The sequence below is a fragment of the Vidua chalybeata genome (assembly GCF_026979565.1).
Source record: "Vidua chalybeata isolate OUT-0048 chromosome 37 unlocalized genomic scaffold, bVidCha1 merged haplotype SUPER_37_unloc_1, whole genome shotgun sequence".
Lineage (NCBI taxonomy): Eukaryota > Metazoa > Chordata > Aves > Passeriformes > Viduidae > Vidua > Vidua chalybeata.
The window spans coordinates 36754-51767 of record NW_026530303.1 but is presented as its reverse complement, the minus strand read 5'-3'; the positions used below and the strand labels follow the sequence as shown (position 1 = coordinate 51767).

Genomic DNA, 15014 nt, shown 5'->3' with positions numbered 1-15014 from the left:
CGATTTTTCCACGATTTTTTGGGAGGATTTTGGGAATTTCAGGGCACCAAATCTTTGGGATTTTTGCGGAATTTTGGGGCTTTTTGGAGATTTTTGGGGAATTTTTTCCCGATTTTTTCGCTGGTTTTTTTGGGGGGATTTTGGGAATTTCAGGGCACCAAATCTTTGGGAGTTTTGGGGATTTTTGGCAATTTTTTCCCAATTTTTTCGTGATTTTTTCGCTGTTTTTTTGGGAGGATTTTGGGAACTTCAGGGCAGCAAATCTCTGGGATTTTTGGGGGATTTTTGGGGGACTTTTGGGGATTTTTGGGGGATTTTTGGGAGGATTTTTGGGGAATTTTTTCCCGATTTTTTCCCGATTTTTTTGGAGGATTTTGGGAATTTCAGGGCAGCAAATCTTTGGAATTTTGGGAGGATTTCTGGAGGATTTTTGGGGGATTTTTGGGGTTTTTTGGGAGGATTTTTGGGGATTTTGGGGGGATTTTTGGGGATTTTGGGGGATTTTTGGGAGGATTTTTGGGGGATTTTTGGGAGGATTTTTGGGTGGATTTTTGGGGATTTTTGGGAGGATTTTTGGGGGATTTTTGGGGAATTTTTGGGGGTTTTGGGGGGTTTTGAGGGGATTTTTGGGGATTTTTGGGAGGATTTTTGGGGGATTTTTGGGGATTTTGGGGGATTTTTGGGGATTTTGGGGGATTTTTGGGAGGATTTTTGGGGGATTTTTGGGAGGATTTTTGGGGGATTTTTGGGGATTTTTGGGAGGATTTTTGGGGGATTTTTGGGGATTTTTGGGGGATTTTTTGGGGATTTTTGGGAGGATTTTTGGGGGATTTTTGGGGGATTTTTGGGAGGATTTTTGGGGGATTTTTGGGGGATTTTTGGGAGGATTTTTGGGAGGATTTTGGGGATTTTTGGGAGGATTTTTTGGGGATTTTTGGGAGGATTTTTGGGGGATTTTTGGGGGAATTTTGGGGGATTTCTGGGGGATTTTTGGGAGGATTTCTGGGGGATTTCTGGCGAATTTTTGGGAGGATTTTTGGGGGATTTTTGGGGGATTTTTGGGAGGATTTTTGGGAGGATTTTTGGGGGATTTTTGGGGATTTTTGGAGGATTTCTGGGGGATTTTTGGAGGATTTCTGGGGGATTTTTGGGGATTTTTGGGAGGATTTCTGGGGGATTTTTGGAGGATTTCTGGGGGATTTTTGGGGATTTTTGGGGGATTTTTGGGGACTTTTGGGAGGATTTCTGGGGGATTTTTGGGAGGATTTTTGGGGATTTTTGGGGGGATTTTTGGGGGGATTTTTGGGGATTTTTGGGAGGATTTTGGGGGATTTTGGGGGTTTTTTGGAGCTCACCACGTGCAGGATGGTGGGGTTGCAGCCGATGATGAAGGGAAGGTTCCGGAAGCCCTGGATGCGGTGGGCGATGCGCACGGGCAGCTCCTGCTGCAGGTACCGGGCACTTTTCTGCCAAAAAAACCCCAATTTTGGGCAATTCCCCATTTTTTACAACCCCCGGGGCTTTCTGGGAAGTTGGGAATTTTCTCACCCAAATTTTCGGGGGTTCTGCCCAACCAAAAGCACAAAAATCCCCCAAATTTTCCAATTTTCACCCCCAAATTTTGAATTTTCAACCCAAAATTTTGAATTTTCACCTCCAAATTTTCAATTTTCACCAAAAATTCAATTTTCACCCCCAAGTTTTGAATTTTCACCCCCAAATTTTCAATTTTCACCTCAATTTTTTCAATTTTCAAATTTTCAAACCCCAAAATTTTCAAATTTTCCCCAAAATTGGGGTCACCCCCCCTCTCATTTCACCCCCAAATTTTGGGGTTCCTCCACCCATTTCCCCCCCAAAATTCAGGAAAAAAACCCCAAATTTTGGCACCCCACCGATTTTAGGGACCCCCCCAAAGTTTCAGGGACCCCCCCCCAAGTTTTGGGGACCCCCCCTCTCATTTCACCCCCAAATTTTGGGGTCCTTCCACCCATTTCCCCCCCCAAAATTCAGGAAAAAAAAACCAAATTTTGGCACCCCACAGATTTTAGGGACCCCCCCCAAGTTTCGGGGACCCCCCCCAAGTTTTGGGGACCCCCCCCAAATTTGGGGTCCCCCCTCACCAGGATGTGGCTGCCGTCCTGCGAGCGCCCCGAGTAGAGCATGGTGGTGGGGGTCAGGCGCACCGAGGGCTGGGTTTGGGGGCAAAAAAGGAGATTTTGGGGTTTCTCCAGATTTGGGGAGGGGGGGACCCCAAATTCGGGCTGAAATCCATCCCAAAGTGGGGCCAAATTCAAGGGAAAACGGGAAAAATTCCCAGAAAAACAGATCAAAAGTCAGCTCGAAAATGACACCGAAGGTTCCCAAAAATGGACAAGAAATCTCCCAAAAATGGCCCACAAATCAGCCCCAAAATGGCTCCAAAATCAGGCAAAAATGGCCCAAAAATCCCTCCCAAAATAGCCCCAAAATCCCCCCAAAATGGCTCCAAAATCAGGCAAAAATGGCCCAAAAATCAGCCCCAAAATGGCTCCAAAATCAGGCAAAATGGCCCAAAAATCAGCCCGAAAATGGCTCCAAAATCTCCCAAAAATGGCCCAAAAATCAGCCCCAAAATAGCCCCAAAATCTCCCAAAAATGGCCCAAAAATCAGCCCCAAAATAGCCCCAAAATGGCTCCAAAATCAGGCAAAAATGGCTCCAAAAATCAGCCCCAAAATAGCCCCAAAATCCCCCCAAAATAGTCCCAAAAATGGCTCCAAAATCAGCCAAAAATGGCCCAAAAAATTCAGCCCCAAAATAGCCCCAAAATCCCCCCAAAATGACGCCAAAATCAGCCAAAAATGGCTCCAAAATCCCCCAAAAATGGCTCCAAAATCAGGCAAAAATGGCCCAAAAAATTAGCCAAAAAGCACCAAAATCCCTCCCAAAATAGCCCCAAAGTCCCCCAAAAATGGCTCCAAAATCAGGCAAAAAAATGGCCCCAAAATCCCCCCAAAATGGCTCCAAAATCAGGCAAAAATGTCCCCAAAAATCAGCCCCAGAATCCCCCCAAAATGGCCCTAAAATCAGCCCCAACAAAGCCCCAAAATCCACCTAAAATGGCCCAAAAATCCCTCCCAAAATGGCCCCAAATGGGCCCAAAATCCCTGCAAAATGCACCAAAAATGGTCTTAACATCAGCCCCAAAAGAGCCCCAAAATCCCTCAAAAACAGCCCCAAGTCCCCGGTGAATTTGGGGAGGGGTCTCCCCAATTCGGGGAGGGGTCTCACCCTCTCTGTGGCCACATCAAAGACCCCAAGTCCTCCCAAAATGGCCCCAAATCCCCCTAAATCTCCCCAAAATGGCCCCAAACCGCCCCCAAAGGGCCCCAAATGCCCGGTGAATTTGGGGAGGGGTCTCCCCGGTTTGGGGAGGGGTCTCACCCTCTCGGTGGCCACATCAAAGACCCCAAATCCCCCCAAAATCTCCCCTGGATCTCCCCAAAATGGCCCCAAACGACCCCAAACCGCCCCAAATCCTCCCCAAATCCCCCCCAAAGGGCCCCAAATCCCGGGTAAATTTGGGGAGGGGTCTCCCCAATTCGGGGAGGGGTCTCACCCTCTCGGCGGCGGCGTCGATGGCCCTAAAATCCCCCAAAATGGACCCAAATCCCCCCGCAATGGCCCCAAATCCCCCCAAAACGACCCCAAATCCCCGATAAATTTGGGGAGGGGTCTCCCCAGTTTGGGGAGGGGTCTCACCCTCTCTGTGGCCACATCAAAGACCCCAAGTCCTCCCAAAATGGCCCCAAATGGCCCCAAATCCCCCCAAATCCCCCCACAATGGCCCCAAATCCCCCTCTAAACGCCCCCAAAAGGGCCCCAAATGGCCGGTGAATTTGGGGAGGGGTCTCCCCAATTCGGGGAGGGGTCTCACCCTCTCGGTGGCCACATCAAAGACCCCAAATCCCCCCCAGATCCCCCTAAAATGGCCCCAAACAGCCCCAAAACCCCCCCAAAACAGCCCCAAATCCCCCCCAAAGGGCCCCAAATCCCCCCCAAAACGACCCCAAATGGCCGGTGAATTTGGGGAGGGGTCTCCCCAATTCGGGGAGGGGTCTCACCCTCTCGGCGGCGGCGTCGATGGCCCTAAAATCCCCCAAAATGGACCCAAATCCCCCCCAGATCCCCCTAAAATGGCCCCAAACAGCCCCAAAACCCCCCCAAAACAGCCCCAAACCCCCCCCAAAACGACCCCAAATCCCGGGTAAATTTGGGGAGGGGTCTCCCCAATTCGGGGAGGGGTCTCACCCTCTCGGCGGCGGCGTCGATGGCGGGCTGGTGGTAGAAGGAGGTGACGGCCTTGCAGCGCTCCCGGGCCAGGTCCGGGGGGGTTTGGTCGCCGGCGCCGCGGGCGGGGGATTGTGGGGGGCCCCTCCCCCCCCCCGCAGACCCCCCCCCAAAAGGCGCCGCAGCATCTCCTGAGGGGGGGGAGGGGAGGGAAGGGTTAAAGGGGGGAGAGCACCCCAAAAAAAAAAAAAAATCTGCCTAAAGTGACCCAAAAAACCCCAAAAATCCACCCAAAAGAGCCCAAAAATCCACCCAAAAAACCCAAAAATCCACCCAAAAAAAACCAAAAATCAACCCAAAAGTGCCCAAAAATCCACCCAAAAAAACCCAAAAATCCACCCAAAAAAACCCAAAAATCAACCCAAAAAAACCCAAAAATCCACCCAAAAAACCCCAAAAATCAACCCAAAAAACCCCAAAAATCCACCCAAAAAACCCCAAAAATCAACCCAAAAAACCCAAAAATCCACCCAAAAAACCCAAAAATCCACCCAAAAAACCCAAAAATCCACCCAAAAAACCCCAAAAATCAACCCAAAAAACCCCAAAAATCCACCCAAAAAAACCCAAAAATCCACCCAAAAAACCCCAAAAATCAACCCAAAAAACTCCAAAAATCCACCCAAAAGTGCCCAAAAATCCACCCAAAAAACCCAAAAATCCACCCAAAAGAGCCCAAAAATCCACCCAAAAAACCCCAAAAATCCACCCAAAAGTGCCCAAAAATCCACCCAAAAAAACCCAAAAATCCACCCAAAAGTGCCCAAAAATCCACCCAAAAAACCCCAAAAATCCACCCAAAAGTGCCCAAAAATCCACCCAAAAGAGCCCAAAAATCCACCCAAAAGAGCCCAAAAATCCACCCAAAAGTGCCCAAAAATCCACCCAAAAAACCCCAAAAATCCACCCAAAAAACCCAAAAATCCACCCAAAAGTGCCCAAAAATCCACCCAAAAGAGCCCAAAAATCCACCCAAAAGAGCCCAAAAATCCACCCAAAAAACCCCAAAAATCAACCCAAAAAACTCCAAAAATCCACCCAAAAGTGCCCAAAAATCCACCCAAAAAAAACCCAAAAATCCACCCAAAAAAAACCAAAAATCCACCCAAAAAAACCCAAAAATCCACCCAAAAAACCCCAAAAATCAACCCAAAAAACCCCAAAAATCCACCCAAAAGAGCCCAAAAATCCACCCAAAAAACCCCAAAAATCCACCCAAAAAACCCAAAAATCCACCCAAAAAACCCCAAAAATCCACCCAAAAAACCCCAAAAATCCACCCAAAAGTGCCCAAAAATCCACCCAAAAGTGCCCAAAAATCCACCCAAAAAACCCCAAAAATCCACCCAAAAAAACCCAAAAATCCACCCAAAAAACCCCAAAATCCCCACAAGGAACCCCAAAATCCCACAAGGAACCCCAAAATCCCCACAAAGAACCCCAAAATCCCACAGGGAACCCCAAAATCCCCACAAGGAACCCCAAAATCCCCCAAAATTCTCACAAGGAACCCCAAAATCCCCACAAGGAACCCCAAAACCCCACAAGGGACCCCCCAAAAAGCCCTCAGGGGTCCCAGATCTCCTTTTTTCCCTCAGTTTCTCCCCAAAAAATGGGATTTAACTGTCCAAAATCCCCCTTTTTCCCCTCAAAATCCCTCCCAGAAAATGATTTAATTATCCACGATTCCTTTTTCCTCTCACAGTTTGCCCGAAATCAAAATTAGAACAGTTCAAAACCCCAAAAAAAAGAGAATTTAAATATCCAAAACCCCTTTTTCCCTCAAAATCCCCCCAAAAACAACTCCGGGACCCCTTTTCACCCTCAGAATTCCTCAAAAAAATAATTTAAAAAAATGGATTTAAGCATCCAAAACCCATTTTCCCCTCAGAGTTTCCCCAAAAATCAAAATGTAAAAGGTCCAGAACCTTTTTTTTTCCCTTAGAATTCCCCCCAAACTGCCTCGGATCCCTTTTTCCCCTCAGAATTTCTCAAAAATAAAAAAGGATTTAAATATCCAGGACCCTTTTTCCCTCAAAATCACCTCAAAACCAGCTCTGAGATCCCTTTTTTCCCTCAAAATCCCTCCAAAAACTGCCCCAGAACAACTTTTCCCCTCAGAGTTTCCCCCAAAATCAAAATGTAAAAGGTCCAGAACCCTAAAAAAAGAGGATTAATCCCTTTTTTTCTCTCTTTTCACCTCAAAAGTTCCCATTTTCACCTCAAAATTTCCCAAAACAGAACCTCCAGGATCCCCCCAAAAAACAACTTAGGTACCCGAACCCCTTTTCCCCTCAAAATCCCCCCAAAACCCCTTAAAATTCCACAAAAATAAAAGATTTAAATATCCAAGATCCTCTTTTTCCCTCAGGATTTCCCCAAAATAAAAACTCAAAAGGTTCAGACCCTCCAAAAAAGAGGATTTTAAATGTCCGCAATCCCTTTATCCCTCAAAATTCCCTCAAAATCAAAATTTAAAAGGTTCAGGACCCCTTTTTTTTCCCTCAAAATCCCCCCAAACCGCTCAGGGACCCCTTTTTCCCCTCAGAGTTACCCCAAAATAAAAATTCAGAAGGTCCACGAAACCTTTCTAAGAAGATTTAAGTACCTGGAACTCCTTTTTCCCTCAAAATCCCCTCAAAACCGCTCAGGGACCCCTTTTTCCCCTCAAAATTACCCCAAAATAAAAACTCGGAAGGTCCAGGATATCTCTATAAGAGGATTTAACTCCTTTTTTCCCTCAAAATTCCCTCAAAAATCACTCCAGGACCCTTTTTCCCCACAAAATCCCCCCAAAACCGCTCAGGGACCCCTTTTTCCCCTCAGAATTACCCTAAATTAGAAACTCAGAAGGTCCAGGATATCTCTATAAAAGAATTTAAATACCTGGAGCTCCTTTTTTCCCCTCAAAATCCCCCCAAAAACCACTCCAGGACCCTTTTTCCCCACAAAATCCCCCCAAAACCGCTCAGGGACCCCTTTTTCCCCTCAGAATTACCCTAAATTAGAAACTCAGAAGGTCCAGGATATCTCTATAAAAGAATTTAAATACCTGGAGCTCCTTTTTTCCCCTCAAAATCCCCCAAAACCGCTCAGGGACCCCTTTTTCCCTCAGAGTTACCCCAAAATAAAAACTCGGAAGGTCCAGGAAACCTTTCTAAGAGGATTTAAATATCCGGAACTCCTTTTTTTCCCTCAAAATTCCCTCAAAAATCACTCCAGGACCCCTTTTCCTCCTCAAAACCCCCCCAAACCGCTCAGGGACCCCTTTTTCCCCTCAGAATTACCCTAAATTAGAAACTCAGAAGGTCCAGGATATCTCTATAAAAGAATTTAAATACCTGGAGCTCCTTTTTTCCCCTCAAAATCCCCCAAAAACCACTCCAGGACCCTTTTTCCCCTCAAAATCCCCCAAAAACTGCTCAGGGACCCCTTTTTCCCTCAGAGTTACCCCAAAATAGAAACTCGGAAGGTCCAGGATATCTCTATAAGAGGATTTAAGTACCCGGAACTCCTTTTTTCCCTCAAAATTCCCTCAAAAATCACTCCAGGACCCTTTTTCCCCTCAAAATCCCCCCAAAACCGCTCAGGGACCCCTTTTTCCCTTTAATCCTCCTCCATTCCCTCCTCCCCGCCCTCCCCTTCTCCCCAGCCCCGTGTCCCAAACACAGCCCCGGTGTCCGGACACTCCTTTTCCCCTTCAATTTTCCGCCAAAAAAACCATTTCGATTTTACCCCAAAATCCTTTAAATTTATCCCAAAAAACCCCCCCCACCCCCCCCCCCTCACCAACCAGCGGCCCCGGGGCCTCCCCGACGCCTCCCCCGGGTTCGCCTCGCAATGGACTCGCCCGTTCCCGCCCCTGCTTTGGTTCTCCCTTCCTCCCCCCCCGCGCGTTCCCCTCAGGGTGGTACGGTCCGGCCGCAGTGCGCGCGCGCGGGAACCTGAGGGGAGCGGGGGAGTGGCGGGAAAGCGGCGCCCCTTAGCGGAGGAGGTATGAGGGGGGCTCGGGTTTTTTGGGGCGAAAAAAAGAGATTTTGGGGTTTTTGTGAGGGGAAAAAGGGGTCCCCAAGCTCTAAATCAAAGGTTTTTGGGGGAATTTGAGGGGGGAAAGGCGTCCCGGTGCATGAAGGGATTTTTTTTTGGGAGGTGGGAATGGTGATCCTAAATCCTGAATCCCGTTTTGGGGGAAAACTGAGGGTGAAAAGGGAATCCCAAATCATGAATTTCCTTTTTTTTCGGGAAAATTGAGGGAAAAAGGGAATCCCAAATCATGAATTTCCTTTTTTTGGGGGAAAATTGAGGGAAAAAGGGAATCCCAAAATCTGAATTTCCTTTTTTGGGGGGAAAATTGAGGGGAAAAAGGGAATCCCAAATCCTGAATTTCCTTTTTTGGGGGGAAAATTGAGGGGGAAAAGGGAAATCCCAAATCCTGAATTTCCTTTTTTTTGAAAAATTTGAGGGAAAAAGGGAATCCCAAATCCTGAATTTCCTTTTTTGGGGGGAAAATTGAGGGGGAAAAAAGGAATCCCAGAGCATTTTTAAGGTGAAAATTGAGGGAAAAAAAGGGGAATTCTGGAGCCTTTTTGGAGGAAAACTGGGGGTGGGGGGAAAGGAATCCCAAATCCTGATTTCCTTTTTTTTTTTCGGGAAAATTGAGGGGAAAAGGGAATCCCAAATCCTGAATTTCCTTTTTTTGGGGGGAAAATTGAGGGAAAAGGGGCCCCACAAAGGAATTTTGGGGCAGTTTTGGGGGATTTCAGACACTTTGTGGTCACTTTTGATCACTTTAATGCGGTTTTTGGGCCGTTTCAGACACTTTATTGTCACTTTAAAGTCATTTTTGGCTAATTCCAGACATTTCAATTTCACTTTTGGTCGCTCCACTGTAAATTTTAATGACTTCAGTGTCACTTTTGGTCACTTTAATGCTATTTTTGATCACTTTAATGCCACTTTTTAGTCATTTATGACACTTTAATTTCACATTTGGTCACTTTAATGTCATTTTTGATTATTTTAATGCCATTTTTGACTCATTTAAGACACTTTAATTTCACTTTTGCTCCCTTTAAAGCCATTTTTTACCCATTTAAGGCACTTCAGTGTCACTTTTGGTCACTTTAAAGCCATTTTTGGTCACTTTAATGCCACTTTTGATCACTTTAATACCATTTTTTCTCCATTTAAGACACTTTAATGTAACTTCTCCTCCATTTCCTGCAACTTTACCTCCCTATACCCAAATTTTGGGTGGATTTCACTCGGTTTTGGGTCATCTTCAGTTGCTTTTGGGTAATTTTCACTCAATATTGGGTGGTTTTGCTCAGTTTTGGGTGATTTTCACTCAATTTTGGGTGTTTTCACTCAGTTTTGGGTGGTTTCAGGTGGATTTCACTCAATTTTAGTTGTTTTCACTCAGCTTTGGGTCAGTTTCTCTCAATTTTGGGTGGATTCCACTAATTTTTTTTGTCATTTTCACTCAATTTTGGGTGGTTTCACCAAATTTTGGGTCGTTTTCAGTCGGTTTTGGGTGGATTTCAGTCGGTTTTGGGTGGATTTCAGTCGGTTTTTGGGTGGATTTCAGTCGGTTTTTGGGTTTGGGGTGGTTTCTCTCCTTTTCAGGTCGATTTCAATCATTTTTGGGTCATTTTCTCTTGGTTTTGGGTTGTTCTCACTCGCTTTTGGGTCAGCTTCACTCAGTTTTGGGTTGTTTTTAGTCGATTTTGGGTGGGTTTCACTCAGTTCTGAGTGGTTTCAGGCAGTTTTGGGTGAATTTCACTCCATTTTGGGTCATTTTCACTCAGTTTTGGGTCAGTTTCTCTCAGTTCTGGGTAGCTTCAGGAGGGTTTCACTCCATTTTGGGTCATTTTCACTCCGTTTTGGGTCATTTTCACTCTGTTTTGGGTCAGTTTCAGTCCATTTTGTGTAATTCTCACTCTGTTTTGGGCATATTTCACTCGGTTTTGGGTCATTTTCACTCCATTTTGGGTCAGTTTCACTCAGTTTTGGGTGGATTTCTCTCAATTTTGGGTGGACTTCACGCCATGTTGGGTGACTTCACTCAATTTTGGGTCATTTTCACCCCATATTGGGTGGATTTCCGTGGGTTTCAGGTTGGTTTCACTCCATTTTGGGTCATTTTCACTTGGTTTTGGGTCATTTTCACTCCGTTTTGGGTGGATTTCCCTGGGTTTTGGGTCGTTTTCCCCAGATTTTGGGTTGTTTTCCCCGGGTTTCGGGTTGATTTCAGTGGGTTTTTGGGTCGTTTTCCCCGGGTTTTGGGTCGGTTTTCCCGTGTTTCGGGTCCCTCTCAGTGGGTTTCAGGTGGATTTCCCCAGGTTTTGGGTGGATTTCCCCGGGTTTTGGGTGGTTTTCCCTGGGTTTCGGGTGGATTTCCCCAGGTTTTGGGTGGATTTCCCCGGGTTTTGGGTGGTTTTCCCTGGGTTTCGGGTGGATTTCCCCAGGTTTTGGGTGGATTTCCCCAGGTTTTGGGTGGATTTCCCCGGGTTTTGGGTGGTTTTCACTCGGTTTTGGGTGGATTTCCCCGGGTTTCAGGTCATTTTTCCCGTGTTTCAGGTCATTTTTCCCGGGTTTTGGGTCGTTTTCCCCGTGTTTCGGGTGGATTTACCCGGGTTTCAGGTGGTTTTCCCTGGGTTTTGGGTCGTTTTCCCCGGGTTTCAGGTCCCTCTCAGTGGGTTTTGGGTGGATTTCCCGTGTTTTGGGTGGTTTTCAGTGGGTTTCGGGTCGTTTTTCCCGGGTTTTGGGTCGTTTTTCCTGGGTTTTGGGTCGTTTTCCCCGGGTTTTGGGTCGTTTTCCCCGTGTTTTGGGTCGCTCTCAGTGCGTTTTGGGTGGTTTTCACTCGGTTTTGGGTGGATTTCCCCGGGTTTTGGGTGGTTTTCACTCGGTTTTGGGTGGATTTCCCCAGGTTTTGGGTGGTTTCTCTGGGTTTTGGGTCGTTTTCAGTGGGTTTCAGGTCATTTTTCCCGTGTTTTGGGTGGATTTCCCCGTGTTTCGGGTCGCTCTCAGTGTGTTTTGGGTGGTTTTTCACTCGGTTTCAGGTCGTTTTCCCCGTGTTTCGGGTCGCTCTCAGTGCCTTTTGCTCTTGTGCCCTCTCCAGCGGCGCAGGTTGAGCCCCAGCAGCGCCAGGTTCACCCCGTACGTGCTGAGGCAGACCACGCACAGGTCCCTGAGGCCGAAGAGCAGAACGGCCCCGAGCCACAGCGAGGCCAGCGCCGAGACCGCCGAGCTGGCCAGGAGCGTCGCCGCGGCCACGCGGCCCCGGGAGGCGCCTGCGGGGGAGCGTGTCCCAGTTTGGCCCAGTTTGTTCCCAGTTTGTCCCCAGTTTGTCCCAGTTTGTGCCCAGTTTGTCCCCAGTTTGTCCCAGTTTGTGCCCAGTTTGTCCCAGTTTGTGCCCAGTTCGTTCCCATCTCATCCCCAGTCCCTCCAGTTCCTCCCAGTCCCTCCCAGTCCCCCCAATCCCTTCCCAGTCCCCCCAGTCCCCTCCCAGTTTGACCCAGTCCATCCCAGTCCCTCCAATCACCTCCCAGTCCCCTCCCAGTTCCCTGAATCCCCTCCCAGTCCCTCCCAATCCCCTCCCAGTTCCCTGAATCCCCTCCCACTAGTTCCCAATCCCTCCCAGTCCCTCCCAGTTTGTCCCAGTCCATCCCAGTCCCCCCAATCCCTCCCAGTTCCCTGAATCCCCTCCCACTAGTTCCCAATCCCCTCCCAGTCCCTCCCAGTGCCCCCCAATCCCCTCCCAGTCCCCCCAATCCCCTCCCAGTCCCCCCAGTCCCTCCCAGTGCCCCCCAATCCCCTCCCAGTCCCCCCAATCCCCTCCCAGTCCCCCCAGTCCCTCCCAGTCCCCCCCAATCCCCTCCCAGTCCCCCCAATCCCCTCCCAGTCCCTCCCAGTCCCCCCCGGTCCCCTCCCAGTCCCCCCAGTTCCCTCCCAGTCCCCCCAGTGCCCCCCAGTCCCCCCAGTGCCCCCGGTCCCCGTTATTACCCAGCAGCCCCTGCAGCAGGTAGAAGAGCAGCCCGATGGCGCCGTTGGGGACGTTCAGGGCGCTGTCCCCGCCCAGCACCGGCTCCACCAGCCCCAGGCCACGCCCCCACCTGCAAAAGGGGCGTGGCAACACCGAGACACGCCCACGAAGCCAGGCAGGCACACCCCCCCGTACCCATATATGGTGTGCACAGGTGGGTAAGCCACGCCCCTTGCTGGTCTTTAAGCCACACCCCCACAGCCAACCCCACTTGTTCATGCCCATATATGGTCATAGCTGTGGTTAACCACGCCTCCATAGCCATATATGGGCAGAACATGGCCACACGCCCATCTGGCAGAGAGCAGAAGCCACGCCTTCATGCCCGTATATGGAAATAAACTATGCAAATGACGCCTTCCTGCCCATATATGGAAATAAACGATGCAAATGACACCTTCATGCCCATATATGGAAATAAACTATGCAAATGATGCCTTCATATGCCCATATATGGAAATAAACTATGCAAATGATGCCTTCATATGCCCATATATGGAAATAAACTATACAAATGATGCCTTCATATGCCCATATACGGAAATAAACAATGCAAATTATGTCTTCATGCCCATATATGGAAATAAACGATGCAAATGATGCCTTCATGCCCATATATGGAAATAAACTATGCAAATGACGCCTTCATGCCCATATATGGAAATAAACGATTCAAATGATGCCTTCATGCCCATATATGGAAATAAACTATGCAAATGATGCCTTCATATGCATATGTGGAAATAAACAATGCAAATGATACCTTCATGCCCATATATGGAAATAAACTATGCAAATGACACCTTTATGCCCATATATGGAAATAAATGATGCAAATGACGCCTTCATGCCCATATATGGAAATAAACTATGCAAATGATGCCTTCATGCCCATATATGGAAATAAACTATGCAAATCACACTTTCATATGCATATATGGAAATAACCAACACAAGCCATGTCTTCATGCCCATATATGGAAAGAAACTATGCAAATCACACTTTCATATGCATATATGGAAATGACCTGCACAAGCCACACCTTCATGCCCAAATATGGAAATAAATTATGAAAATCACACCTTCATGCCCATATGTGGAAACAACCAACAAGCCACACCCTTATGACCTTATATGGACACAACCCTCACTTTCATGCCCATATATGGACATAACTGGTACAAGCCCCTCCCCCTTCATGAATACAAACATAAGCCACGGCCTCTTGGCCATATATGGCATCATCTGAAGCCACACCTTCACATCCATATATGGGCATAACATCAAACCACGCCCTTGTGACCATACATGGACACAAGCCACTCCTCCATGCCCATATATGGATGTACAGCGCCCACCTTTATGCCATATATGGGTCTAATTAACATAAACCCCGCCCCTTAAATAAGACGCGCCCTTTCCCCGTAATCCCTCCAAAGCCCCGCCCATTTGCCCTCACGAGGCCCGCCCCTCGCCACCATTGGCCGTTCCCTCACGCAAGCCCCGCCCACTCCCCTTCCCCGCCCCGCCCCTCCCCTCACGGCCATTGGCCGCTCCCTCACGCAAGCCCCGCCCACTCCCGTTCCCGCCAGCAGCGCCCCCTAGCGGCCCGCCCTTCCCCTCACCACCATTGGCCGCCGCCTCACGCAAGCCCCGCCCACTGCCGTTCCCGCCCGCCCCCTCCCGTTGCCCGCGGGCCGTTCCCGGTGCTTTTACCGGGAGGAGAACACCCGCGTGCAGGACACGGAGGGCCCCAGGTCGCAGGCGGCTCGGTAGGACGGGTCCCTGGCCGCCTCGTGCTCCACATGCAGCGCGTACACCGACAGCGCCGCGCCCGCCACACACAGCGCCGCCCGCAGCGCCGCCGCCATCGTTCAGCCCCGATTGGGCGGCGCCGCTGCCACTCCCACCTCCCCTCTCCGCCGATTGGCCAGCAGCGATAAGGTTCCGCCTTGTTTCCGGTTTCACCGCGGGGGTTGGTGGGAGGTGTAGTTCTGCGCGCTTTGCGCAGGCGCGGTGGCGTGAAGGGAGGGAAGGGAGCGAATAAAAAATGGCGGGAGCGCGGCCAAGATGGCGGCGGGGAGCTGAGTGAGGGCTCGGGCTCGGCCCCGCCGGTTCGGAGCCCCCCGGAGGCGCTGGGGGAAGGGCGGCGCTCGGTGAGTGAGGCCCGGAGGGGTCCCGGGGGTCGCGGGGCTGGCGGGGACGGGAGGGGATGGTTGGGGAGGGGTCGCGGTGACGTCACGGGGCAAGATGGCGGCGGCGCCGTGAGGGGAGGGGGGAAGGGGGGGAGGGAAATGGTGGGAGATTCCCTCAGGGAGAGAAATAAAGCACCGGGAACGGACTGGGATCGAACTGGGAGCGCTGGGATTGAACTGGGGGCGCTGGGATCAAACTGGGGGCGCTGGGATCAAACTGGGAGCGCTGGGATCGAACTGGGAGCGCTGGGATCAAACTGGATCGAACTGGGAGCGCTGGGATTGAACTGGGGGCGCTGGGATTAAACTGGGATCAAACTGGAGCGCCGGGATCGAACTGGGATCAGACTGGAATCAAACTGGGAGCGCTGGGATCAAACTGGGAGCGCTGGGATCAAACTGGGATCAAACTGGGAGTGCTGGGATCAAACTGGGAGCGCCGG

The 15014-nt window shown here is 49.5% G+C and overlaps 3 protein-coding genes across 4 annotated transcripts in view; 1 reads left to right on the top strand and 2 right to left on the bottom strand.

The window, feature by feature from the left end:
* The window catches only part of BCKDK (branched chain keto acid dehydrogenase kinase), a 27361-nt gene extending 16981 nt beyond the window's left edge, over positions 1-10380 (bottom strand). Inside the window, exons 1-5 of the mRNA XM_053933219.1 lie at positions 10376-10380; positions 8121-8275; positions 4293-4462; positions 2124-2192; positions 1356-1466 (exon numbers count right to left, since the gene is read on the bottom strand). Coding sequence (XP_053789194.1) covers positions 1356-1466; positions 2124-2192; positions 4293-4462; positions 8121-8275; positions 10376-10380 — 510 coding nt within the window. The remainder of the gene's footprint in view (positions 1-1355; positions 1467-2123; positions 2193-4292; positions 4463-8120; positions 8276-10375) is intronic.
* VKORC1 (vitamin K epoxide reductase complex subunit 1) lies at positions 9313-14349 on the bottom strand. Of its 2 annotated transcripts, XM_053933217.1 has the most exons (4): positions 14093-14349; positions 12336-12445; positions 11393-11623; positions 9313-11245 (listed from the first exon to the last, which is right to left on the bottom strand). In XM_053933217.1, exons 1-3 carry the CDS (start codon positions 14245-14247, stop codon positions 11421-11423), a joined length of 468 nt encoding a protein of 155 aa, XP_053789192.1. In that variant the 5' UTR covers positions 14248-14349; the 3' UTR covers positions 9313-11245; positions 11393-11420. The 2 variants fall into 2 exon arrangements, with proteins under 2 accessions (XP_053789192.1, XP_053789191.1); XM_053933216.1 differs by having other exon boundaries at positions 9313-11623.
* Positions 14341-15014, top strand: part of PAGR1 (PAXIP1 associated glutamate rich protein 1) — a gene marked incomplete at its 5' end in the record, with an annotated part of 12710 nt that continues 12036 nt past the window's right edge. The window contains one exon of the mRNA XM_053933218.1: positions 14341-14532. Coding sequence (XP_053789193.1) covers positions 14341-14532 — 192 coding nt within the window. The remainder of the gene's footprint in view (positions 14533-15014) is intronic.